The sequence below is a fragment of the Carassius auratus genome, chromosome 13, assembly GCF_003368295.1.
Source record: "Carassius auratus strain Wakin chromosome 13, ASM336829v1, whole genome shotgun sequence".
Lineage (NCBI taxonomy): Eukaryota > Metazoa > Chordata > Actinopteri > Cypriniformes > Cyprinidae > Carassius > Carassius auratus.
This window is the reverse complement of record NC_039255.1, coordinates 4,095,752-4,123,640: the sequence shown is the minus strand read 5'-3', so window position 1 is coordinate 4,123,640 and position 27,889 is coordinate 4,095,752. Positions and strand designations below refer to the sequence as shown.

At 34.5% G+C, this 27,889-nt stretch overlaps 1 protein-coding gene and 1 pseudogene across 1 annotated transcript; both read left to right on the top strand.

Annotated features, from left to right (window-relative positions):
• Positions 1 to 11,818, top strand: part of LOC113112385 (tyrosine-protein kinase Mer-like) — a 30,176-nt pseudogene extending 18,358 nt beyond the window's left edge.
• A 2,349-nt stretch (positions 11,819 to 14,167) lies between these two features.
• On the top strand, positions 14,168 to 26,599 carry LOC113112384 (transmembrane protein 87A-like). The gene is made up of 20 exons (XM_026277927.1): positions 14,168 to 14,547; positions 15,815 to 15,875; positions 16,649 to 16,740; positions 16,825 to 16,959; positions 17,916 to 17,972; positions 18,059 to 18,112; positions 18,209 to 18,302; positions 18,398 to 18,459; positions 18,743 to 18,926; positions 19,738 to 19,837; positions 20,506 to 20,599; positions 21,233 to 21,304; positions 22,329 to 22,437; positions 22,511 to 22,569; positions 22,647 to 22,750; positions 22,830 to 22,903; positions 22,994 to 23,064; positions 24,075 to 24,127; positions 24,223 to 24,253; positions 24,854 to 26,599. The coding sequence occupies exons 1-20, from the start codon at positions 14,410 to 14,412 to the stop codon at positions 24,893 to 24,895; spliced, it is 1,686 nt and encodes a 561-aa protein (XP_026133712.1). The 5' UTR covers positions 14,168 to 14,409; the 3' UTR covers positions 24,896 to 26,599.
• Positions 26,600 to 27,889: the final 1,290 nt, after the last annotated feature.

Below are 27,889 nucleotides of genomic sequence, written 5' to 3'. Positions count from 1 at the left end.
AATATAATATTTTATTTCAGCTTCATTTCAATTAACGAAAGTGTTTTTAATTTCTCAGAATGGCTTTTTTCTTTAGAATTTCTGCATGGGAACCATTATTTTATTATTTTATTTTTTGGAAGGTCCTTGTATGCCTTCATATCTTTACAGTCTAGACAAGAAAAAGCCTTCTTAGATTAATTATGTGAAGTAATTTTTCGTCTGTTCTGCATGCTGCTCAAATAGATGATTTATCTGAAATGGTAATTTTATTTAAATTTTTAATGTGCCATCGAATTTGTTCCGAAATTTATAGTTCCATCAGAAGCTCCCCAAAACCTGACGGTTCATGTGAACAATTCCATGCTGATGATCCGATGGGAAGCTCCGCCCCTGACAAGCTGAACGGAATCTTACAAGGATATGATGTCACAATTAAACACGGAACACGTACAAACAAGGTTAGTAAATGGGTTTGGTAATTTTGTTTTGTGTACTAACAAAATTATTTTATTAAACATCAATAACTGAGAAACTAGTCATCTCTTCTGCTTCTTTCACTCACAAAACTCAGATTTTCCTGATTTTATTTAGAAATCAGTTTAAAATCATTAGAATCCCAATGTTGACACAGCTTGTACTGTATGTAAAGAGAGTTCATATTTCAGATTCTGTAACTGATCACTGCTTTTTTGTCGATAAAACGAAAAACGAAAGAAAAAAAAATATATAGACATTTTTTTACATAAAAATTTTCAAAATATCTAAAACTTTGATAATAAAATAAAAACAAATGAAATATCCAAATAAAATTAATTGAAAATATTAACTACAACTTTAAAAGTATGTCAGGGATACTAAAATAACGCAACTGAAGTATACATTCTCACGTCTGTTCTGTCTGATTGGAAATAATTTAAGAGAATAACAGCAAAACCCCCTAAACAGACTTTATAATATCTAGATATCCTGGATGTAACCATTTATTTTTATTGCTCAGTTCAACAATTTGTCCCAAGTTGCCCAGAGCAGTGTTTTGCTCAGTAGTGCTCCACAGACCACTGCTTTTTTGGATATGAGATAGCAAGTCACTTTCACCCCCTGTGAGGAAATGAGCTCGAGAATTTAAGATAAAACAGCTGTTCTTGTTTCTTAGATGAAAGCGGCAGACTGACATCATTCTCTTTTACAGCTTCCTTCGGCGTGCCAGCTTGCTTGAGTTCAGCTGTATTATTGAAAAGTCCATAAGCAGATGTTTTCATTATGATGTTATGCTTTTATCTTTGCAGTCAGTTAGCGATGTCTGACATTTGTTAAAGCAGTAGTTCACCCCAAAATTTTGATATTTGTATCAGATTTGGAGAAATGTAGCATTGCATCATTTGCTCCCTGATGGATCCTCTGCAGTGAATGGGTGCCGTCAGAATGAAAGTCCAAACGGATGATAAAAACATCACAATAATCCACAAGTGATCTGACGGCACCCATTCACTACAGATAATCCATTGGTAATACAGTTCTCCAAATCTGTTGCAATGAAGAAACAAACTCCTACATCTTGGATGGCCTTTTCAAGAAACATTCATTTTTGGTTGAGCTATTTGTGAAAGGAGAAGTATGTAATTTCTCCACCGCAAGTACAATTGGAAAAATGACTTTCTTTTCTTTTTTGACACATATAGGGTTGTAAGTGTCACTAGAATTGTTTTCAAGGCCAGGTGTTTAACAAGAAGTTAGTTGAGAAATCTGCGCTTGTTTTTTACACCGAGCGTGTGCCTATAGTCACCTCTCAGTGCCCTGTGTGGTCTTTGTCAGTGACCAGTGAACTGTGATCACATGGGAGTGGTTTTGTAAAAGCATGGCATTTAAAAGACGATGTGTACTTCCTGTTTCTGGCCTGGTAGCAGGAAGCCGAGAGTGTGTGAAGAAGTCATTTGTTATTGTCCGTCTGTCTTGACTCACCACTGGGTGATCTGGAGTTTAATGATGATGCATCAATGTCTGTGATTAACAATCTGCCGTGACTGACCTGTGTGATCTCAGACTGTGAACACAGCAGTAACTGGAAATGAGTGTCATGCATTCACACTCACAGCTGCTCTCTGACCAGCACCTGTTGCTCTCCCTCAACAAAATCACCAAGTAGTTCGTCAAATAACATCTGCTCATAGAATAGTGAATGATTTTGACCTCGATTTATGATAGGTTTTTGACAAATACTTTATCACAGAAATTTCTCTGTTTATCACAGAGAGTTTGCTTTTATGACACCAATCAAGGGTTCCTTGAAAAACTTCAGGACCTGTAAAAAAAACAGGAAGCCATTATGTTAGCTAGACAACCAGAGGTGGCTTATCACCGTGACTGGGCTAGGATTTAGTTTTTCTTTTTGGTTTATTTTTCTTTCTAGCATCTATTTAACATTGATGTAATGTGTTGCCACTCGTTCACGGCCAACAGAAGTGTGCACAAACTAAAATAATCATTAAAAAGTTTATCCCGAGACACCTGGAGGACATTGGGGTTTATGGGGTTAAAACTTTTTTTTAATTGCAGTGTAAATCTGACTAGAGGCATAGCAGACATTTATATGCACACACCCTAAATACCCTAAACCACACCATGTGTACTTCTCAGGGCCCCTAGGACGGTTCACTTCTTGTTTTTGGAGAACTGCAGATGCCGTTTTTAATTTGTGGATGTAAAAGCGACCAACAGCATGTGAAGACTCACTGACCTGGTATTTGTGGAAGTGTCAGCATGTCTGAGAGTTTTAGGAACAGGAGTGACAATGGCAACTTTACGCAATCAGCATGGTGCTGATGTATCACATGCATCTGTGTGTGTGTGTGTGTGTGTGTGTGTGTGTGTGTGTGTGTGTGTGTGTGTGTGTTAACCTTCCTGCATCACGCAAGCACATGGCTCATGAAAACAACTTCTCCTTTTCTTTTTCCCTTTTCCATCAAGCCTTCCATCAAGGTTTTCACACACTTTTTTTTTGGTGTGGTTTCACACAAAAGGATTTTCTTTCCTGTAATACTAAACTATTCCTGTGTAATATTGTCAAATACATTTTGAATTGAAGGAGGAAGAACTTGAGAGTGGCCTACAGTATTTAAAAAAGCTGCTGTGCTGGTTAACCCATGATGTTAGTTAACTAGTTTAACCCTGTATATTTATAAGTCCAAAAACATGAAATTCTGATAGTTTATAATGTAAATCTATAAGATCTTAATAACAGTACAGCAGATAATTGCATAAAATGCATATAAATACCTGTTGTCAGTCTATATCTCCAAATAATGTCTTAGTAAGAATGTAATTAGATGCTCAGTTTTATGATAAAAACATTTAATGCAGTGCAGTACAATGATGATTGAGAGATGAGCAAATGAGCGTTCCTTAAAAGCCTGATGATCATATTTGATGCTAATGCTGACCAGCATGGAAATTCACACTGCTCTGTACTAGACTTTCGACTCTACAGTGATTTTGTTCTGCAGGTTATATTTATATATATATATATATATATATATATATATATATATGTAAAGTGTATGTGAAAATGTGTGTTTGTAGATTCACAGCATCAGCACAGAAGCTGCAGTGATGCTGCAGATATTCAACATCACGTACAGTGTGGAGGTGGTGGCCTGCACTCAGAGCGGCTGCGGGAGCAGAAGATCACGCTTCTGGCTCTTCGTTCCAGACGCTGGTGAGGCGATCACCTGTTAGGAAGATGTTATATAGCAAAGCAGTGACACTGCAGATTAATAAATAAGTAATAAAATATAAATAGTGATATTTACCTGTCTGTAAGGCTTTGACTATTTATATATATATATATATATATATATATATATATATATATATATATATATATATATATATATATATATTTACATAATTTGTTATATTATATTATTACTTCAATTAATTTTTTTAGTATTTAAATGTAATTATTTGTCTTATATTATTATACTATTTATATTGTACTATTTATATGATTTGTTTTTTATATATTGTTTGTTTTTCTTGATTATGTTCTGTATAATTCTGTGCTATTGTCCCAGGTAACTGATGTCCGCTGTGCATTTATTTATTTATTTATTTATTATTTAATTAGTATTATATATAATTTTATTTATATATTTTATTTCATTTATATTAATATATATATATATATATATATATATATATATATATATAAAATATGTGTGTGTGTGCGTGTGTATAAACACACACACACACACACACACACACACACATATATACAGTATATATTTTTATTACCCAAGAAGGTGCTTTAATCTGTTAATATTTTCTAGACATGAAAATGGCAGCTTTTTTTGTTAAAGACCTACCAACTTAAAAATGTAGTTCATTGCAATTTGTATGCAGTTCCTGGATTCAGTTTTAATGTAATATATAATATTATACTCAAAAGCACTGCAGGAAACCCGAATTACTTTACTCAGGAAGTCATCCTGCTGATCTCTTGTCTTGATTTGTAAATTAATCGTAGTGGACTCATGCATAGTTTCCTCTAAGAAACCTTTCAAGTAGATGCAGTCGGTTAAATACAAACAGTAGACTCTTGCAGTGGTCAGGAGGGATGTTAAATCACTCTTGTCTCAACATTTTGGACCAAAAGAGGGTCATGAACGAAGGACACATCATCACCCGTTTGATGAATGAGTTACCAGAGGAAAAACTCACACTGTAATGCTGACTGTAGTTAAAAGAGCATATGTCAGTCTTATTGTTAATGCTGTTGTTTATTAATGCATGTGTGTTTTTCTTTCAGAGTTGCCCGTGTCTCCGTCCTCGACTCCGCTTCCCAGTCGCTCGGACTCTGCGTACATCGTTCTTGGAGTTGCTTGCAGTTTCTGTCTGTTGCTGATTCTGATGTTCATGGCCGTATGGTTGCACAATCGCTCTTATTTGCAGTAAGTTCTTTGTCATTTCTCCTTTTCGTAGTCAACATGAAATCAAAGTTGTTTACTTGAACAGTTCCTGGTCTTCTTGTGCATGATTCATCAGTCCGTATTATTACATTTATGTTCATAAAATAAAATTGAAATAATAATAATGTATTTAAATGCACTTTCATTTAATAACCGTCTTCTTCGGTGTCTGTATGCATTGTTTTTCTGATGCATTGCATTTTGCAATCCCACTACTTCATTTTATCCCTCGAGGTTTAATTGCTGTAGTTGTTGTTAAATCTCACTGAGCTGTGGGATTTTCATTCCAAGAACAAATCTGAAAAGCAAGGGCTATTTTAGAAACCAGAGTACCTTCATCTGAATGTACTTGGGGCAAGAAATTAAAGGCTTCAGGAAAGAAAAGAAGGGGGAAGTTGGTCTGTAAAAACAGCATGGCTTCTTAGTAAAACCAAATTATGGAGGACAGAGCTGGCCAAAGCAGCACTGAGCAGAGCTTCAAATTACGTCTGGTTGTTTTTGTAAGTGAGACGGAAGACAACATCTCCTCCTTCATTCTCTGGAATCCTTTAACAACATCTGGCTGACTTAAGAAGTCGTTTACTGTGGTGCTTTTGGGGTTAAAGATCCACTATGTTGTTTACTGAATGTTAACTGTCTAAGGTCGGTTAGACTGCATCTAAAATTGCTGCAAAGGATGCATAAATAAAGCTAATCTGCATTGAAGACAGACAGGAAACTTAGTATTTGTATGTTATCAAACCAGGGTTTATGAAATGTCTGCTTTGCCATTGTCTAGTTAAAGGCAAATATAACAAAAAATAAAAAATAATATTGTTTAATATATAGTTACTTCATCCCAGTTCAAAGGGAGAGAAAATAAATGCACAAGAAATCCTACTTTTCAGCTAGGCATTTAATTTATTTTGCATTTTAGGAGCCAGTGGCTTTCTGGTCTTTTTTAACGTTAATAATAATAATAATAATAATAATAATAATAATAATAATAATAATAATAATAATAATAATATTTAGTCTGAAAAGAGCAGCTGGTTATTTTTGGTTTTGTGTTGATACAACTGATTGACATCAGTCAATTAGCACATTTTTATTTATTTATCTCTCTTATAATAAAAAAAAAAAAAAAAATATATATATATATATATATATATATATATATATATATATATATATATATATATATATATATATATATAATTATTATTATTATTATTATTATTATTATTATTTATTTTTTTGGTAAAGGTTACTGGTTATGCTGAGAAAAAAAGTTTTCCAGAAAAAATATCAAAATATTCTTAAATCAAAGATACAAGCAAAACAACATTAGACATTAAGTCTTGTTTTGTGAAAAATTTTATCAAAATTAAAAGTTTAAGTTTATAACATAAACATTTCTGCCAGTGGGGTAAGAAATATAATCTTAATTCAAAGGGAGAACAATTATATTTTTCTTACAGCACTGGCAGCTTTTTTAAATATTTGTTTGTTTGTTTTGGGTCTGTTTATGTATAAATGTGTTTCTCTGGCGCCCTCTACAGGTGTTTGTGTGGACCTGACGATAAACTCACTCCTAGTGTTGAGTACAGAACTCAGAGATCCTACAACCGCTCAGTCATCGAAATCACACGTACGTCAAGCATCATCAGTGTATTTCTCAACTACCTGTGTCCAGTTTCCAAGAACGTATGTGTTCTAGATTATAAAGTATTTTTTTCATTCTCTTAGTCGCCAGTCTGGGCATTAGCAGTGAGCTTCAGGGCAAACTCCAGGACGTGATGATCATGAGGAACCTGCTGTCCATCGGTAAAGTCCTCGGAGAAGGTGAGACGGCAGTCTGGTGTGGTGTGGTGTTGCAGATGTGTCAGATGTAGATAATGAGCTGGTGTCTCTCTTACAGGTGAGTTTGGGTCTGTGATGGAGGGGCATCTCAAACAACCTGATGGGACGTCGGAAAAAGTTGCAGTCAAGACCATGAAATGTGAGTCCACTTTTATGGGTTTCCAAAATGAAAGTAATTTTAGTTTCAGTTTGTAGTTATTTCATTTAAAATGAGTTGTTTTTATTATTTTAAAAAGTATTACATTTATAATTGTTGTCGTTTTGAAAATATTTAAGTACTTTGCATTATTTAGAAAAAACACATTTTATTTAAAATAATTTTGAAATTTTTTTTTTACTATTTTTTTATTTGTTTTTATTTTATTGCATAATATATATATATATATATATTAATTTGTTATTTCTATATTTGCTCCCATACATACATCCCATATTTTTTTAGGTTAATTTTATTTTTTTACTTATGAGAGAATATTTTTAATGCATGTAAATAACTTCATTTAAATAAATTATTTCAAATTCATTCTCAGAATAACCAATTGAGAGCGTTCCCTAAAATCAAATCAAGATCAAATACAAAAGCATCAGTAAATTACGTCATGAATATTACCTGTGCATTGTCCAGGACGTTTTTAATCTGGATATAATAATCTGATTTTCGAGCTGATTTTATGGCTATGTTTTAGCCATATAGTTAACAGTTGATTCAAGTAGCATGAACTAATCTAACATCTAACTGTACAGATCATTACAAGAGCCTGGCACTAAATGTATATTAGATTAAATATCTCTATAACTAGATAGGCCAAAAAGAGAATATAATAAAAGATATGAAATGAATCCTTAATTTCTGCCTCTTTCAGTGGATAACTTCTCCCAGAGAGAGATCGAAGAGTTTCTGAACGAAGCTGCTTGCATGAAGGATTTTCACCATCCTAACGTCATCAGACTCTTGGGTAAGAAACATACCTGAATGCTCAAAATTACCAAATAGAATAAAAACGATCTGATTTTCATATGAAATGGTGTTCAAATCCATAAAACATTCAGAAAATGAAATCAAAGCATACCCCTTATTATTAATCTTTTGTTGTAATGTTGATTTGTTCACACAGGTGTTTGTTTAGAGGTTGTTTCAGGCCACTCTCCTAAACCGATGGTTGTCCTTCCCTTCATGAAGTACGGAGACCTGCACAGCTACCTCCTTCGCTCCCGTCTCAGTGAAGACCCTGTGGTAAGATGGCAAAAACACGAACAACGTTACTGTTAGTCTACCTGCATGAACCAAACTGTCAGGGTCTAATAGGAAGTGGTGTTGTTCTTCCAGTATCTCCCCACGCAGATGCTCCTGAAGTTCATGATTGACATCGCTCAAGGAATGGAGTATCTCAGCGGCAGAAACTTCCTCCACCGGGACCTGGCTGCACGCAACTGCATGTATGTTTCCTGAATTTACAGTCTCTTAGTCGGAGGAGCACCATTTTTCATTTGAGTCTTAAAGCTGCTGTATGTAGGATTGACACCGAGTGGTTGAATTAGGTACTGCAGTCCAACTTCAAAATATTAGAGAGGGTCTTTATCACCCGACCCCTCATCCTAAGACTTTACACACATGCATGTTGCCAGATTGCTGTGTTTCTGTGCTAAACTGGCAACCTGGGGTGCTGAATTATAATTGGTCAAACTGGCAGTGGGTGGGGTGGGTTTTTACAAACCAAAACAGAGACTTGACATTCAGGACCAAAATGCACATTTTCAAAAGAAAATAACTGACCGCAGCATTGTTTTTCAGATAAACAAGTATGCTAGCATGTTTCTTAAATATCTGCAAACATATTATGATATTTGTATGCTTTAGCAGAGTCAAAATCTTACATACAGCTCCTTTAAGTCTTTAATTTTTTCCTTCTTTGTTCAAAAGATTGGGCAAAATAGCCTTTGATGCTGACATGGCATCGAATAAATATATACTATACTATACCATACTAAACTATACTATACTATCAAACGTTTGGGGTCATTAAGATGTTTTTTTTTATTCAGCAAGGATGCATTCAATTGTTCAAAAGGGACAGTAAAGACATTATAATACAAAGTATTTCTACTTCAAATAAACGCTGTTCTTTTGAACTTCCTAGTCAAGTTTTTTTCAGAATCCTGAAAAAAAAGCATTATGCAAATCATCATATTAGACTGATTTCTGAAGGATGATGTGACACCGAAGACTGGAGTAATGATGCTGAAAATTCAGCTTTGATCAAAGAAATAAATTACATTTTAAAATAGATTCAAAGATTGAGCAGTTGTTTCAAACTGTAATAATATTTCACAATATTTGTGATTTTCCCGAATTTTTTTTTATCAAATTAATGCAGCCTTGGTGAGCATAAGAGACTTTTGTAAAACATAAAAAAAAAGCTTGAGGGGATTTTATAACTGTTTATTTGAACTGTTAAAACCTCAGTGTTTGTTTTAATTAATTAACCTTTTTTTCATCCAGGTTGGGTGATGACATGAGCGTGTGTGTTGCTGATTTTGGCCTGTCAAAGAAAATCTACAGTGGTGACTATTACAGACAGGGCCGGATTGCAAAGATGCCTGTCAAATGGATCGCTGTGGAAAGCCTCGCTGACAGAGTCTTCACGGTGAAAAGTGATGTGGTAAGAACCTTCTTCACTATTTACATCCTATTTATTATTTACACTATTTACAGAACACAATTTATGAGGTGTTCTGTTTTTAGTCTCTACAAAAGGTTTTTTTTTGTTTTGTTTTTTTGTGCCTTTTGCTCACCAAGGCTGCATTTATTTGACCATAAATACAGTTGAAACAATAATCTTCTAAAATATTATTTCAATTTAAAATAACTGTTTACTCTTTAAATTTGTTTAAAAAAATAATTTATTTCTGTGATCAAAGCTGAATTTTCAGCATTATTACTCTCGTCACATGATCCTTCAGAAATCATTCTTATATGCTAATTAGCTGATTATGAAACATTAACAATTATAAATTTAGCAAATGGCTATAATGCTTTGTGATACTTTATTTTTTTTCAGGATTCTTTGATGAATATAAAATTCATATAATATAAAGGAATAGTATTTATTTGAAATTTAAATACTTTGCAACATTATAAAAGTTCTTACTGCCACTTTTGATGATTTTAATGAACTCTCTCTGAATAGAAGTATTAAAATTATTATTACCTCATACTTTGTCCTGTGGCTCAGTGGTAGAGCATTGTGTTAAAAAAAAAAAAGTGTATCCTGAATGCACTGTAAGTTGCTTTGGATAAAAGCGTCTGCTAAATCCATAAACATAAATGCAACTTTGATACAGAAAATGCCCGTTCACATGTCACAGACTTCCGAGTTATCAGCTGTAGACAGGGTTTCCGGTGGTTTGTTTTGCAGAAGGTTTACAACAGTTGTTGATGTTTATTATCTCTTAATGTCCTTTTTAGTGGGCGTTTGGAGTGACCATGTGGGAAATAATCACTCGAGGAATGTCCCCGTACCCTGGCGTACAAAACCATGAGATTTACGATTATCTCTTGGAGGGAAACCGGCTGAAACAACCAAATGACTGTCTGGATGAACTGTGAGTTCATTTTAAAAGTGTGCGTGGATATTATCCTGTAACCAAAAATGTTAACATGAAATCAAGTGACCTTGTTATTTACTATTTGAACACTTCACCAGCACATTATTCTATAAAGACAAGAAAAGGTTGTCTATTATGAAAACAGATTTATTTCCTCCACCAGAAACAACTTTTTTTTTTTTTAGCTCGAGATACATTTTCTGAAAAAAAGTCTTATGTTATGCAATTTTGCATTTTAGGTAAATTGAACATTTATTAAACATTTAGACAAAAAAAAAAAAAAAAAGTTTGCATGTGGTGTTTTGTATCATAACAAGCATTTGTGGCTCATACAGTATGATAGATTGAGAATATAAAACTCAAACTTGAGGAGAAAAAACAGCTACATTTCATTCAGAGTCCCAAACTGAGCAGACATATGCAATTCGGTGCAGATGATGATATAAGGCTAAAAAGTAAGATGAAATTCTGATAATATAAGTCAGTGCGATCTTTATACCAGTACAGCAGATACTTGCATACACTGGGTATAGAACTGAATCACCCCTCTTTAAAATAATCACGTTTTGTTGCTTTGCAGTGTCCTTGCATGGCCTAACCAGAGCTCAGACTTAAACCGCACATCTGAATCTCATAGCATGTCCTGTGCTCTTGTGTTTCAGTTACTGCATCATGTTAAGCTGCTGGAGCGCTGATCCAGTGGACCGACCTGACTTCACACAGGTTAGGAAGAGGCTGGAGAATCTGGCAGAGAAGCTTCCCGCGGTTTCCAGCAAGAAGGACATCATCTACATCAACACCAGCTTCCCCGAGGAGGAAGAGGAGGGCCCTGTGCTCACATCCTCACCCTCCTGTAGTCGGCAGACCACAGACACTTCAGTAGTGACAGCGGATGTTCACAATAGCACAGACGCAGAGGACGACCGGTACGTTGTCGTCATTTCCTCTGGAGATAATGAGGCGAGGAGTACTGTAGATACACCACTCCTGAATCACAGACTCGAGGAGCAGGACAGTGAAGAAACGGTCAGGGACGTGTCGGCGACGCAGCAGACATCTGCTGACACCACACGTTTGCTCTGATGGGAAGTTGAAATGCATCAGAAAATTGACTTTTTGTGGTATCCAACTTTTGTGAAAATATTATGAATTATTCAAACAGGTTTCTTGAGCACCCATCTGCCGTGGTTGGACAAACAGTGCCAAACTCACACACCTGGTTGAGTTCAAGGAACAGTTCGTCCAAAATGAAATTTTGTTGAAAATCTTCCCACTTTCAGGCCATCGAAGATGTAGACAAGTTTGTTTCTTAATCAGATTTGGAAGTAATGTAGCATTGCATCACTTGCTCCCCAATAGATGCTCTGCAGTGAATGGGTGCCGTCAGAATGAGAGTCCATACAGCTGATAAAAACATCACAATAATCCACACCAGTCCAGTCCATCGGTTAACATCTTGTGAAGAGAAAATCTGTGTTTGTAAGAAACAAATCCATCAAGGTATATTTATTTCGATCGGTTTTGGCTTGTAAACAGTGTTTGAGCTGTGTGTATTTCTCTCCTGATTCAGACAAGACAACCATTATACTGGAGAAAGCAATTATTTTGGATTATGAATTTTTATGCTTTTAAACATAAGCAATGACTTAAAGTTAAAAACATAGTTATGAATCTCTTAATTACAGACATGCCATTTATGAATTACTTGCATTATGTGTGGATTATTGTGATGTTTTTATCAGCTGTTTGGATTCTCATTCTGACGGGAAACCCATTCACTGCAGTATTATTTTATGTATTCATTATATTTACTGTATGTAATCATTATATAATAATATTTCACAATATTACTGTTTTAACTGTATTTTGGTAAAATAAATACAGCCTAGGTGAGCATAAGAAAATTAAATTAAAATTAAAATAATTTAAAAAATTCCTACAAACTCCAAATGTTTGAACAGTAGTGCCTGTGAATAGCTGTGACAACAAATGTCTGATTTCATTTTGTGCGAGATGTCAAATTGAGTGCAGTGTGAATAAAACCTTGTTGCATGTTTGACCTCACATATTTCACAGTGCACAAACACGATGGTACCTGTCTGAAAGCTTTACCATGGTGTTGTCTCTGCCTTAATGCATGCTGACATACAGACTGCAAAACTGTGATGCGACAAATGTTTGAAAACAAGCCCTGTATTTTATGTAATTGTTTTCAAGTGTTATAAAATTAAGCTAAATTGTGATTTTAAGCATTTTGTGAACTTTGTTTTTGCATTGAATCCAATTTGTATATTAGAAATGCATTTTATAAATATAAACAACAGGCTGTTTTTCTTATATAGTGTATAGTGTATATAGAGTTAAACTGACATGATGAAACAAGCTTTAGATGTATCTACAGAAGTGTTTAAACGTGAAGTATTTTTAATAACTGTAGCTTTTGATTTGAGGTACAGTAGTGTAGGGATAGAGGTACAGTAAAATTATTTTATAACTGGCTAGTTATTTCTTTCTCCTGCTGCTGATAAATAAAAAATAAACACACTTTTTAGTCAGTCTCTTACTTTTCCAGCACAAAGAGAGACTTCTATAAGATATTCAGAGAAAATATGATAACCTGCTGAGAAAGTTTTGTTAGTTTTTATTTTTATTTTATGTAATTACATAAAAGACACAAATGTAGAGAGAATTGTTTTGTTTTTGTTGTTGTTGTTTTGAGAACGTCAAGACAAAATTATTCAAAAAATAAAATAAATACACATAAAAGGCATGTAACCCTAGGGTTTTTTTTTTTTTCATGAGCCAGACAGTTTTTAGGTTTCAGACTATTTTTTTAACCAAACTTTGTACAAAGAAGTTTCTCAACTAGAATATATGATGAAAGATAATTTTATCTTACTTTATGCAATGTGTAAAATGTCCATAAATAGATATCCCCATTCTATATCTATACACGGCATCTAATTTGCATATTAATGTGTTGGGGCAAATCGTAATAAAAAAAAAAAATTTTAAGTGTTTGATAATGGGAGTAATAACTTGGCAATATTTTCATAAGAATATCTCATATTTCATAGAAATATATGTTCTTTCCATATTGACTTGTTTACTGTATGGGCACCATCCTTAAAAAGCCACATTTCATGTAAAGTAGCTCTTTATAAATTCACGGACTTTGACGATAATTGCATTTTCTGTAACGCGCATGAGGAAGACTTGTCTGATTTGTTTTATAATTTTTTTTTATTCGTCTTTTAGATTTTGGTCTAATGTGTGTGCGTTTTTCTTTGTTCGAAGAAATATTAATTACATGCTCTCTTTAAAAGATGTTTGTTGCACTTATTCACACAAAAGCAAATTTATTATGTTGTTATAGCTTTTACATTTTGCAAGGTAAACATTCATTAAAAAAAATGCTAAATGCATACCCAATGTAATTTGTTTGTATTAGAAAGACATCTTTGAAAGAGTATCGAATGCAAATTAATAACAATAATGTTAACTACTGGTAGATTTCATGGAGGAATTTTTTTCTAGGTACAGTAGCCACTGAAGTCCTTGTCCTAAAGAAGAAGGAAGATAATTTGAACTATTGTTTAGCTGTTTATATGCCTATTTTTATTTTATTTTTTTTCTGTTAAATGCTGTCTTGCAGATTAAAAGTATTATTCTTTCTTGTGTTTGTAGATTTGATAGTTAAAATTAATTGTAACGTTAAATTATTTTTCAATTAAAAATAATAATAGTTTAAAAATACGTGCACTCTACGGTCACGCGCACAGGTGTGAGTGTCCGCGCTGATCTATTATTACATTACATCTACATTTATTCATTTAGCAGACGCTTTTATCCAAAGCGACTTACAGATGAAGACAGTGGAAGCAATCAAAAACAACAAAAAGAGCAATGATATATAAATGTCTATTATATGACTGTATTTTAGATCAGTGGTGTCCGCTCATGTTTTATACAGTCGATGGTCCGCTCGAGCGTCTCTGGACAGTAAACAAACAACATGGCCGATAGTAGTCGCAAGTGGTTATGGATCAGAGGCCGTTTGCTCTGTTTTATCCCATTTCTCCTCTCAACTTCGTCTTTAAATGGAGTTTACGCCGCTCCAGAGATGGGCCTGTGGACTATTACAGTGCTTAATGTGAGTGTGGAGGATGTTTTTGATTATAAATGGATGAAAACGAGCGACTAGTATTAATGCTATCAGATAGCATAAGATATCAGGGTGTCTTTAGTCAATGGATTATGTGATGCTTTTAGGTTATTGTTATTAAGACAACCTCTAGAAATTAGAGACAGATCGATAACACGTTATGAGACAGCTGTCGGAGTTATTAAAATGATAAAACACGCTTTAAAACGTGTGTCCATCTGCTGTGTTTTCATGAAGACTAGCTCAATCAATGCTTTATTCTGCAGTTCTGCAAATCACAAGCATGTCTTTTATTTTACTTGCATGAAGGGTTCTGCGATAATGAGAGATTATGTTTAATAATACAGTCAGAATCAAATGGTTGAATACTGCATTGTATTTTTTTTACAACATGTATTGCGCTGCTGAGATAAAAGGTAGGTGTGTGGGTCAAAATGGTTTATGTTTAATCCTGCTTTAAATTGTTGTTTAAATTTTTTTTTCTTTTTCTGTTTAATTTCAATGCAATTTTGTTTTTCTTTTTTTGAGCAAAAAATAAATATACATTTTCCCCTGATTTATAGAAGAGACCGACTAAAATTGTTATTCAGTGTGACAATCTTGTCAGGCATATTTACAACAAAAAACAATGTATGACATATTTAAAGACTAATTACTCTCACCCCAAATACTAATAAAATTTGCCACTATCCTAGGTTTTTGTTACTCATTTAAAACAATAAAGTTTAATATGCTCCCTTATTTTTTTATATATTTTAATGTACACATCAGAATTAAGCATTTTATTTTAATCTTTACATAAATTTTGTGTTACACACTGAATGAACATGCAACATTATTTCAACCAAATTTTGACATTTTATTCACCAAAAACTTATTTGAAACCTTAGAAGTAGACACCAATATGGGATGTCTCGACTTTGACGTATCTATCTATCTATCTATCTATCTATCTATCTATCTATCTATCTATCTATCTATCTATCTATCTTTACTTAGTATTCAGTATAAAGGAATCAATCATGTATGACATCTTGCTGTAATGCAGTCACTTTTGACTGTCCATATGATCTGTTTAAAGTTTGTGACCAGGTCTTATTAAATATTTAAAAGCCTGTCTAATTTTTCCACTGAGGTTTCTAGTGGCTGCCACTGTAAGACAATGCCATATTGTACTAGGTTAATTTACTGCGGAGTACTTTCTGGGGGGAAACCGTGTAAAGAATTTGACGTTGTGTTTTCTTCTCTTTTGCAGACATCAAGACCTTTATTGTTAAGAAAAGCCATGTATAAGAATACTGACATTCAGCTAAGAGGTGCCTGATGTTACTTCTGCTTAGACTGAAGATAATGCTTCAAAGGAGCAGTTCACATAAAAATGAAAACATTTTTAACGTTTACTCACCCTCAAGCCATCCAAGATGTAGATGAGTTTGTTTCTTTTGGAGATTTGGAGAAATGTAGCATTGCATCACTTGCTCAGCAATGGATCCTCTGCAGCGAATGGGTGCCGTCAGAATTAGTGTAAATACATCACAATAATCCACACCACTCCAGTCCATCATTAAGACATTTTAAAAGCCATAGTTCACCCAAAAATTGAAAATTCTGTCATTAATTACTCACCCTCTTTGGAACACAAATTAAGATATTTTTGATGAAATCCGAGAGCTTTCTGACCCTGCATAGACAGCAAAGTTTAATGAATTTGAAACTATACAAGTGTGAGTTATTATTGACACAATTTTCATTCTTGGGTGAACTTTGCGTTAACTTTAGATCGTTGCTTTTGGCCAAAATATGAGTCCATAAGAAGAAGCAAAGATTTGAAGATAAAAACTGGAGTGGTTTGGATTGTTATGATATTTTTTAGTAGCTGTTTGGACTCTCATTCTGACGGCACCCATTCACTGCAGAGGATCCATTGGTGAGCAAGTGATGCAATGACTCATTTCTTCAAATCTAATGAAGAAAGTATCTTGTATGGGCTGAGGGCAAATACATTTTCAGCAAATTTTCATTGTAATTTAATAAATACTTGTCCTGTATTGATTGCACAGTAACATAAGGATCGCTCTTCTCTTTGCAGTGGCATCATTCGGTTGTCCAGAGGAAGTGATGTTCTCCATTCAGTGGTTTCTGAAATATTACCCCTGTCACAATGAGTACAACAATATTGAAGTGAGTGGCATCTGCTTCTGAAATCCTTGCAGCGTGTGTGGGATCGTCTTTGTTTGTTAATCATTTGATAATTCGCTCGCTCAGGAGATGTATGAAAAGACGCCACTGAGTCGAGGTGAGAGTCTGGACCCGAACCCTCTGGGACCCGGACAGTATATTCAACACAAATACAGGGAATTATCCTGCCGCAGTGACATGCATGTCTTCCCCATGCTCAATGTAGGTTCACACTGCTTGATTTCAGTCAGTTGTGTTTGCCCTATATTCAGCTAAACCCATTTATGTCCCCTTTATTGAGAAAAATAAATCAAGAGCATTGTTTTTTGTTTTGTTTTGCATTTATATACAGCATTATATTAGCATTTATTAATATTTTGAATAATCTTTTAATGCCTTTTAGTTTTCATTTTAAGTTTAACTTCAGTCATTGTTATGTGCTTTTGTCATTTGTTTTAGAATGTTTTATATTTCTATTTAGCTATTTCTATTTCTATTTAGTTTTATTAATTTTAGTACTTTAACTTATTTTATTTCAGTTATTTGCCAGTGTAATGTTTCTCTGTTACATTTGTTTACGTTCATATTTTTAATCATCTAATATTTATATTTATGTATATTTGTTTTATATTTCTATTTAGCGTAAAAGTATTTTTTTTTTATTAATTTTAGTACTTTAACTTATTTTATTTCAGTTATTTGCCAGTGTAATGTTTCTCTGTTACATTTGTTTACGTTCATATTTTTAATAATCTAATATTTATATTTATGGATATTTATTTTTTCCATCAAATAAAAAAGTCACAGTTGTATTTTGCGTCAGCAAAATTATGCTATTACTATTTTATTTAAATTGTTTTTATAAAATATGCCAAACCCATTTTATTTCCCCCTCATAACCACATTAATAATAGAAGTCTCATTCTCAAATTGTCTGCATTTTCAGACTTTCTTAAAATGATTAAGATCATTAATGAATGGTAATTCGACAAATACTAACATTATGTATGCTTGCATTTACAGATCTAAAAAATCTCATGCGAGTGTCATGTTTTCAACCTCTTTCCCAAGTTCCTGACAATCGGCTGATGTTAATCTTTATTTAAAAATTACTTCCTACGAGATTCAGTGTTACTTGCATTTTTTTTTAATGTTGTCTATTTCATATCTATCTGCAGAAATCAAAAGCAGAACTGAAAACAGTGAGACCGGTTCAAGTGGAAAGCGAGTTACAGGTAGAACCGTTAATTGAACCGTTCCTGTTTCAAAAGCTACTTCGTCTCAAAAAGAGCAATTTTTATTTTCCTTTTTTTTAAAAAAGGATGGCAGTTTCAAAAGTTCTTCATTTGCTGAGACTGGTTCATACAGAGCAAAGGTGAGACATTCAGGGACACAGTATATGGAGTATTTGGGAACGGCAATAGATTGAGGGTTTCTTGAGTAATGCACATCATTTCTTTCTTTCTTGAAGGATCATGTGATTGCTACGAGCTGGAGAGACGGGCCATATCTGCTGGTAGTTCACATCAATTCAAGCAAACAAGATGTCACCTGGAATTTAACATGTAGGACTCATATCAAAGATGTGTGAATATGTAGCTGTTTCTTTATGGCTGCATGATCTTGTCTCATGCTGTCTTATCTAAATTGTGTGTTTCAGTCAGTGTTGTGATGAAGGGAACCCACGGCTATCTCTCTGTCACCGAATGGCCTCTCATGATCGTGAGTAGTTTAGATGCCTCAAGGGATTGCTAGAGGTTCTGTGGAATTATTTAGAGAAAATCAGTGGGTAAATAATTTTAGAAAATAAGAATAGTACATTTTTATTGCATTTAAAAATTTTGTGTGTATGCAATATAATTTAGTGTATGTGCATGCATAAGAAATAAGATATTGAATTTTGCATTATTGATACCTATTTTTAGACCTTTGTTTATATAAATAAAAAACATTTCTGTGTTTATTTTAGCATGATTTACTATGCGTCTCTCCCTCTTTTCTTCAGTTCTACATGGTGATGTGTGTGGTGTACATCCTGTACGCTCTTCTCTGGTTCGTCTGGGCGTCCTGCTACTGGAAAGACCTGCTGAGGATCCAGTTCTGGATTGCAGGAGTCATATTTTTGGGCATGATCGAGAAGGCTGTCTTCTGTGCTGAATATCAGAACACCAACAACGTGGGCTCTGCATGTTAGTCAAAATACACTCTTTATTTCCTTTACTTACAATGGGCAAACAATTTTGGACACTTCAGTCACTTTGTGTAATCTATGATATTTTTGTATTTTTTAGTGCTTATGTTTCATTTATTTGATAAAAAATATTATTACAATTTTCTATTTGAATATATTTTTATTTAAATTTTCAACTGACATTACTCCAGTCTTCAGTCTTTGGTATTATTTAAAAGCTATTATAGTTTTTATTAATATATTGAATTAGTTTTTTCTGGTTTTATATTTTCAGTTTCCATTTAAATTTTATAAATTTTTAGTAATTTATTTTTGTCATTTTTATTAGTTTTTGTTCTTTTTAAATACCAAACCGAATATATATATATAATAATTTCGTTTTTATAAATTTCCAATTAGTAATTTTAGTGCATATTTCAGTTAATTGCCAAGGCAAATTTTTCATTGAGTTTTGAATCAAATTTTGATATTTTATTTAATTTCAACTTTATTTTCTGTTATCACATTTATTTTATTTTTTTATATAGTTCTAGCTATCGATAATTTCCCTGGTCTCTGTGACTATAAACATGCTTCACTAATGACAGTAAAGCTTTCAGCTTCAATACAAGATATATTATTTTATCAATTCAAATGGAACCTTTCTTTCAAATGAATGGCACCTGGATCAAATATTTGTCATCTAACTCTATGATATTTAGTTATTTGAATGAATCTGCATCAAGCATCACACTGGCTTTTACTGCAAAACAAACTGCAGTCACTAGGAGTCCAGATGTTTAATAGCTGAATCTCTGTCGTCTCTCCAGCTCAGGGTCTGCTGATCTTTGCCGAGCTCGTCTCTGCTCTGAAGAGGACTCTGGCTCGTTTGCTGGTCATCATCGTCAGTCTGGGCTACGGCATTGTCAAGTGAGTGAGGAAAGCATTGTTTGACTGGTTTCAGGATCATTAACGTTTTTGCAGAAAATGTGCACGCCCTCAGGCCATCCAAGATGTAGAGGAGTTTGTTTCTTCATCAGAACAGATTTGGAGAAATGTAGCATTGCATCACTTGCTCAGCGATGAGAGCCCAAACAGCTAAAAAAACATCACAATAATCCACACCACTCCAGTGAATCAATTAACATCTTGCCAAGTGAAAAGCTGCGTGTTTGTAAGAAAAGAAACCATCTTTTAGATGTTTTGAACTGCAGACTGCTGCATAACTAAAATGTGAATCCTCTGTCCATGAGATTGCTTTCTCCACAGAAAAAGAAATCCTTTTTAAATCAGGAGAGAAATCTGCAACGTTTACAAGCAGAAACAGTTCTAAACAAATATGTTTGCAGATTTTGATGTAAGAGAACAACAGGGGATGAAGTTTTTTTTTACTGGAGGAAGTGTTTTTAAGAATTTATGAACTTTTTGCCAGAAGTGAGAGTTTAAAGTGACGTAATGCTATCGTTATGAAATGCAAAAACAATATTTTCCGATGAAGAAAGTGAGCAGATTTTCAGCTGGTTTTCTTGCTTGGTGAACTATTCCTGTAAGTTATTTTAGATATGGGATGTTGTTGATGATGTTTTTGTGTTTCTCAGGCCGCGTTTAGGCACCGTCATGCACAGAGTGGTGGGTCTGGGTGTGCTTTACTTCATATTTGCTGCAATTGAGGGCGTTCTGAGGATCACTGGGGTAAAGCTGACATCCAGGAGTGTTGTTTTATAATGCAGTTGCTCAATATAAACATCATTTCTTGTGTAATAACTGAATTATGAGTGTGATTGATCTGTGTTGATCTGTAAGGGTCGAGATAATGGACCAGCGCTCATCACATACGTTATACTAGCTGTGTTTGATTCTTCTGCTATCTGGTTCATATCCTTCCCATGAGTTTACTGAGCCTGTGCGATCATGAAGAATTCATTTCATTAACAGAATTACACCAACTGGGTTTAAAAGGGATAATTCGACTAAAAAAATGAAAGCTCTTTCATCATTTAGGTACTCACCTTCATGTCGACTTCCTTTGTTCTGTTGAACATAGAAGATATTTTGAAGAATGCTGGTAATCAAACCGTTTCTATTCCCATTGACTTCCATTGTATTTTTTAAGTCAGTGGGAACCAAAACTGTTTGATTGCCAACATTCTTCACACAGTTTCCATTTTCTATATTCTGTAATATATCAGATTTTGTCTTTTACAAATGTGAGTTATTTGCACACTATAACCGTGTAGTTGAGAAGCATTGGAAGGTGTTTATTCCTTTTCGTTTCATTGTACGTACTGTCTCCTGTTCCTTATTTTTCCCATGCATCTCCCTCAGGCTAAAGACTCTGACCTGGCCCTGCTGGCCAACATTCCCCTGGCTCTGATTGACTCCTCTCTGTGCTGGTGGATATCCTTTTAGGAAGCCGTGTTTGTGTCTTTACCCCTGCACGAAATGTCTGTTGGGCCGCATCGTGTCCCTGCATGATGCCTTATTTATTGAGTTTTTATTTTCTTATTTGCCAGTTAGACCTGATGACTTTTTTTTTTGTTAAGCATGATGCTAAAAAGAAGATAATGGTTTAATTTCAGCATTATGTTTATGCATGTGTACGTTGCTGTTAAATGTTTAATGTAAATATCCATATAATGGAAGATGGTGCATTTTTTAGCACTGCAAATATACTTCTCTTCTAAAGTCTTGGGTCAAGTAAGATTTTTTTTAAGAAATAAAAAAATGTATTCAGAAGGGAGGGATGCATTAAATGCATCAAATGTGTCAGTAAAGACATTTATAATATTACAGAAGATTTCTATTTCAAACAAATGCATTTCTTTTGAAACTCCATAAAAAAAAGAAGCAAAAATATGAAGCCGCTCAACTGTGTTCACCATTGATAATAATCCCAAGTGTTCTTGAGCAGCAAATCAGAATATAAGACTGATTTCTGAAGATCATGTGACACTGAAGACTGGAGGAATGATGCTGAAAATACAACTGTGATCTCAATTACATTTTACAATCAATTCAAATAGCAAACGGTTATTAAAAATTGAAATAATATTTCATAATGTTACTGTTTTAACAGAATCTTTAATGCAGTCTTTCAAAAACATTTTAAAAAATCTTACCGAAATCAAACTTTTGAACGGTATTAATGCACAACTTCACTGCATGCACATAGTATTTTAAAATTCTGTATAATATAATGAACTATTTTATAAATAATATGCATAATCACTGAAACCGTGTGATCGTTGCATATTTTCAGTATTATTCTGTAGCTCAGCCTGCTTATTCCAAGTCTATTTGAGCATATTTAGGTATTTTTTGACTGTGATAACATAGGAATTATTAGATTAATAATAGATCATGATATTCCTAGTCTTATGGTCCTGTAAGTCAGTGACTGGGTTCCTTGACTGTATCTCACATATTTGTCAGTCTGGCACAAACCATTAAGACTCTAAAACTCAGACGAAACCCGGTGAAGTTGTCTTTGTACCGACACTTCACCAACACGCTCATCTTTGCTGTTCTCGGTGAGTATAAAGCATGGAATATCGCTGAAATAGTGAAACCCAGTCGAGGTGACTGATATCTGGCGTGTTTCAGCCTCCATTATTTTCATGGTCTGGACGACGAGGAAGTTCCGGTTGGCAGACTGTCAGGCGGTGAGTATCAGAGCGATCACAGCTCTGCTCTGATCGGAGCAGGACCAGAAGATTTCAAACCGTGTGTTTCTGAGCAGGACTGGATGGAGCTGTGGGTGGATGATGCTTTCTGGAGGTTCCTCTTCTCCATCATTCTGCTGGTCATCATGTTTCTGTGGAGGCCGTCTGCTAATAACCAAAGGCAAGCGTACTGAAGAGATCATAATCCTTGTTTTATTTTAAAGCAGCGTCCTGACCGCATCCGTGTGCTCTCTGTGTAGGTATGCATTCATGCCGCTCATTGATGACTCCGATGATGAGGAGATTGAAGAGTTCCTGGTGTCTGCAAACATCGGTCAGTCACTCTTTTGTGTGGTTTTCTCTGTAAACCGATATTATGGTGCTATAAAATTGTGGTTTAATTAATATGCACGCTCATCCTCAGCTGATGGGATAAAGTTGAGGGCAGCTAAGACAGAAACCAATGGGACGATGAAGCCTGCATCAGCTCATCCGGTCAGTGTGAACCTAAACGTATAAAGAAACTGTCCCATATAGTTTTTTTTTTTTTTTTAAACTGTCCTTATGATTTTAAAATGTTTATTGCAAGGACAAATTACCGTATTTTCCGGACTATAAGTCACACTTTTTTTCATAGTTTGGCTGGTCCTGCGACTTATTTATCAAAATTAATTTGACATGAACCAAGAGAAATGAACTAAGAGACCTGAACCAAGAGAAAACATTACCGTCTCCAGCCACGAGAGGGCGCTCTATGCTGCTCAGTTCTCCTGTAGTCTACCCCTGTGAACATAGAGCGCCCTCTCGTGGCTGGAGACGGTAATGTTTTCTATTGGTTCTAAATAAATGCGATTTCTAGTCCAGTGCGACTTATATATGTTTTTTTTCCTCATCATGATGTATTCTTGGACTGATGCGATACTCAGGTGCGACTTATAGTCCGAAAAATACGGTAAATTGCCCAGAAGTGACTATAAAAAACGTTTTATAATGTTACAAAAGATTTATATTTAGAATAAATTGTTCTGTTGAACTTGTATGCAGAGAATCCCGAAAATATATAAAAACATGAAGCAGCACGACTGTTTTTAACATTGATAATAACAAGGATTGTTTCATGAGCAGCGAATCAGAATATTAGAATGATTTCTGAAGGATCACGTGACACTGAAGACTGGAGAAAATAACAGCTTTGTATCCCAAGAATAAATTGCATCGTGAAATATATTCTCGTAGAAAACAGTTGTTTTAAATTGTAAAAATATTTCACAATATTCCTGTTTTTACTGTTTTACTGTTTTTTTTTTTTTATCAATTAAATGCAGCCTTGGTGAGACTTTATTAAAAGCATAATAAAAGTCATAGACCCAACATTTATATATTTTTTCATTTTATAATATTAAAATTAAGCGTCTTCAAGAAAAAAAGCAGTAAATGTCAATAAATGTTATAAATATTTGACAATAAAATGCAACATAATATAATCAAATGTTGTATTGTTTCAGGATGAAGATTTGAAGTGGGTGGAGGAGAATATTCCTACCTCTCTGTCTGATGTGTAGGTCATTTCTGTTTGACAGAAACATACATGAAGAAAAAAATAAAGATGAGCGCTACCCGTGTGAATTTGTAATCATTCACTTTTATTTTCAGAGCTCTTCCTGTTCTTCTGGACTCAGATGAGGTATGCAGTTTCACTTTATTTCTGTCATGAATAAAATATCATATCATCTGAGCACTGAGTCCTTAGCCATCTTCAAGAATCGGCCAAAAACACATCTCTAATGAATAAATGTAAATCATAGTTTTGCTTTGCTGTATCTTTAAGTTTTATTCTTTTAATCTCTTTCTTTACAGTTTTCTTGATCAGATCCAGTTCCAGGGTTATTTATAGTAACAAATATTAAAGCCATAAAAAAACACTTATTTGTTACTTTAAATAAAATAATTGACTTTCAATACATTAATAAAAATGTTACTTTTTTATTTCAGCTAGTTGCCAATGCAGCAATTTTCATTTAGTTGAACTTGATGTATTAAAATACTTAAAATAAAAATGAGTAAAACTCTATAAATATAGAAAATCTGAAACGGCAAAACAACAAAATTACAAAAACGTCAACATTAAAATGAATAGAAAAATAGAAAACAGTTCAAAATATTAATAAAATCATCTGTGTAGTATCTAGTGATATTAAAGTGATACTTAAGTCTAGTTTTAGTCTCTTTTATGTGCATCACCGTCCTAAATAAATGATTGAATTCATACCTGATTCTCACACAGGAGATCATGACCACCAAGTTTGAGATGTCTAAAATGGAGTGAGGTTGAGAAAGCACCGCAGCTGAAGCAAACCTCCAGAGATCAACCAAAACTGGCGTCTGACCCTCACCGGAGAGCGTTTCCTTCCTTCGCTCCGGTTTGATGATGGCTTTTAGGTCCGTTGAAGGAATCGTGCTGAAGAAGCTGAACTAGATGCAGAACGACATGACCTTCGTTGAGGTGTTACCTCGCTCTCTTTTATTTTTCTGAACTGTTCATCATTCTGTATAAAGAGACGACGGTCTATGTTTAGAAACTTTTGTGATGACATACCTGAAAAAATTGTGAGGAAGTATTTAAAAGGGTTAAGCTTTGATTAATAACTTCAAGTTGACCAAAGTGTCTTCTCCGTTCGACAAGTTAATCTTTGGCTGTATATAAAGTGTTATTTTAAATGTTTTGTGTCTGATCTCAGCACATGATCATGTGAATAGTAGAACGTGTGTTGGATTTGTGTTTGTGAGTTTGTACAGGGAGTAATATAAATGGGCAGATTGAGTAGTTATATATTCTGAATGATTTGATGAAGTTTTTTTGTTTTGTTTTCAACATTTCTCACTTTAAAAAAAGAAAGCCCAAAATCTAAATGGTTGATATTTAATGACCCTCATCTCGTCTCAAACCCACAAGCCTGTTTTGGCCACAAGAGTAAAAATTAAATCCGTTATAAAATAAAATAAAAATTATTTTACAATTCAGCATTTTTTCTTTCAGTTCTGAGAAACTGCAAGATATAAACCCAGATTTATGTCTTTTCTTTCTAGCAATAATGGGTTTACATCTTGCAATTCTGACTTTTTTTCTTTTAATTGCACTTTATATCGCAGAAATTGAACTTCTCAGAAATGTGAGTTTGTATCTTGCACTTTTGAGTTTATACCTCGTGGTTCTGGATGAAACAGTAGAAGACAAAAAGAGACGTTTTAAAGCACAATTTATTAGTGCATGCAACTTGTGCACTATATTCCAAGTCTTCTGACATGATGTGAAAGCTTTGTGAGAGGAACAGCGCTTAATTTAACCCTCTCTTGTCCAAAAGCTTTCCCCCTTGCAACAGGATACTTTTGTGAATGAGGTTTGAGAGCAGTGTACTTTTGATTGAGTATGAGTTTGAACACAGTGCATTAATTTGACTTTTATGAAGGAGTTTTGTGTTTTTTGTTTCTGTGATGCATTTTTGGAGCTTGAACTTCAATTGTATGCAAATAAAGTAGCATAGATTTAATTTGAACAAATACAGTTTTGTGGGTTTGAAACAACATTAGGGTGTATTTTGCATTTTTTGGGGTGAAACATTCCTTTAACATTCCTTTTTTTTTTTTAGGAAAAGCGTATGTATCTTGGAACTCTTTGTAGATGCATACTGAAGCCTTAACTCACTTCTGTTTTTAAGGTTTTTGCTGTTATCACAGTGAAACGGTCACTTTGCCGTTTCTTCGCAGGTCTCGGTTGGACATTGTGACAAGTCTGCTTTAACAGAAGGTTGTGTGCTTTACCATACTGAACCGCGGTAAACAGAAAGACTGTTAAACTTCAGAAATATGTCTTTTTATTTCCTTGAGACTAAACAAAATGCTTTGTCAAATGACTTCAGATTTGTGTTAATTACAAAGCGCACTTTAAGAGAATGTGATTTTTATTTATTTTTTGGTCATATGATGCAGCTTCATTTATCTATTTATCTGTTGCCCTTGTCCTTCATGTGTCATTCGGTTTAGTATTTCCATAAAAACTATTTCCCTTTCCAATATTTTATTTACCTTTCTGTTCACTTAACAATCAGCTGCCCTCAAGCACACTTGATGTCCTGTAGAGCTCAGGTCTCTGCTTTCCGTCTACATGCATGTTTATCCATGTTTCATACATGTTCAACAATGTGGGTTGCAATAAAGACTCTTTATTAAAGCCAAATCGTAAGGCGTCGTTGTGAGTTGTCAAAATATGTTGTTTTTAAAGGATTCCCAATGACCTGAAGGTGTTTGATAAGACAGCTGACCAAGAACGTGTCATTTTGTCTGTTTTTTAAAAGATAGTCATATTTATGGAGGTCATTCTCCTCATCAATCTCAATCTCATTATCATCTATATTTCCAGTAAGGCTACGAGGGGCATAACTTAAAGGGGGGGGTGAAATGCTCGTTTTCACTCAAAATCCTGTTAATCTTGAGTACCTAATGCATCCTTCATTACTCCAAAAAGTCTTTAATTTTATTATATTCATAAGAGAAAGATAGTTTGTACCGATTTTTCCCGGAAAAACACGAGCGGCTGGAGGCGTGAGTGTGGGCGGAGCTAAAGAATCACGAGCGCGAGTAAGCTTTTGCGTTGAGAGCATGTGGAAGCTGTGACATTACCGTAAGGACAAAACCAACCAAAACAAACCATGGCTAACAGTCAGATTCAGCGTATATTTATGATCCAGAATCAGATCCCGAGGCTGAAACTGAACGAGAGCAGCAGCAGCGACGACTCGCTCCGAGCGGGGCTCGAACCCGGGTCTCCGATGGGAGGCGGACGCACTAACAAGGAGGCAGAGAATTTGAGCAGTTTTACTCACCGCCTGTGGTTCCAACACACGATCGTGACCCTTTTTCGTTGGGATTGTATCATCCGTAAGAAATAAACGATGTGCAAATCCGTCGTCAAACTGGGCTTTGTTTGTAAAACAAGCATTTTAGAAATGCAGGGAACAAACAAAAACACTTGCACAACTCCGTTGATGCTCTGTAAAAATAAACTCCATCCACTGGTCCCTTAATGCTGTTTCTCTTTTGGTAATCTGTGCAGGGTTGTCTTGCCCTGGCAACCAAAAACACACTTCTTTTGTGACTTTTCGCGACGCTCTCGCTCTGATCAGTGAAGTCTGTTGTGCTCTCAGTGCTCTGCTATACGGGAGCGCGCGCTCTTCCGGCAGACGTGCCCTTAGCACCCATATAAGGAAATTCCGCTCCATCTAACGTCACACAGAGCCATACTCGAAAAAAACTTTCCGAAACT

Excerpts from the sequence above, each read along its gene's own strand:
- LOC113112384 (XM_026277927.1), top strand. The coding sequence starts at position 14,410 with ATGGCCGATAGTAGTCGCAAGTGGTTATGGATCAGAGGCCGTTTGCTC. Across the intron at positions 18,927-19,737 it reads CAACAACGTGGGCTCTGCAT|CTCAGGGTCTGCTGATCTTT; the intron begins GTTAGTCAAAAT and ends TCGTCTCTCCAG. Across the intron at positions 20,600-21,232 it reads GCGTTCTGAGGATCACTGGG|GCTAAAGACTCTGACCTGGC; the intron begins GTAAAGCTGACA and ends CATCTCCCTCAG.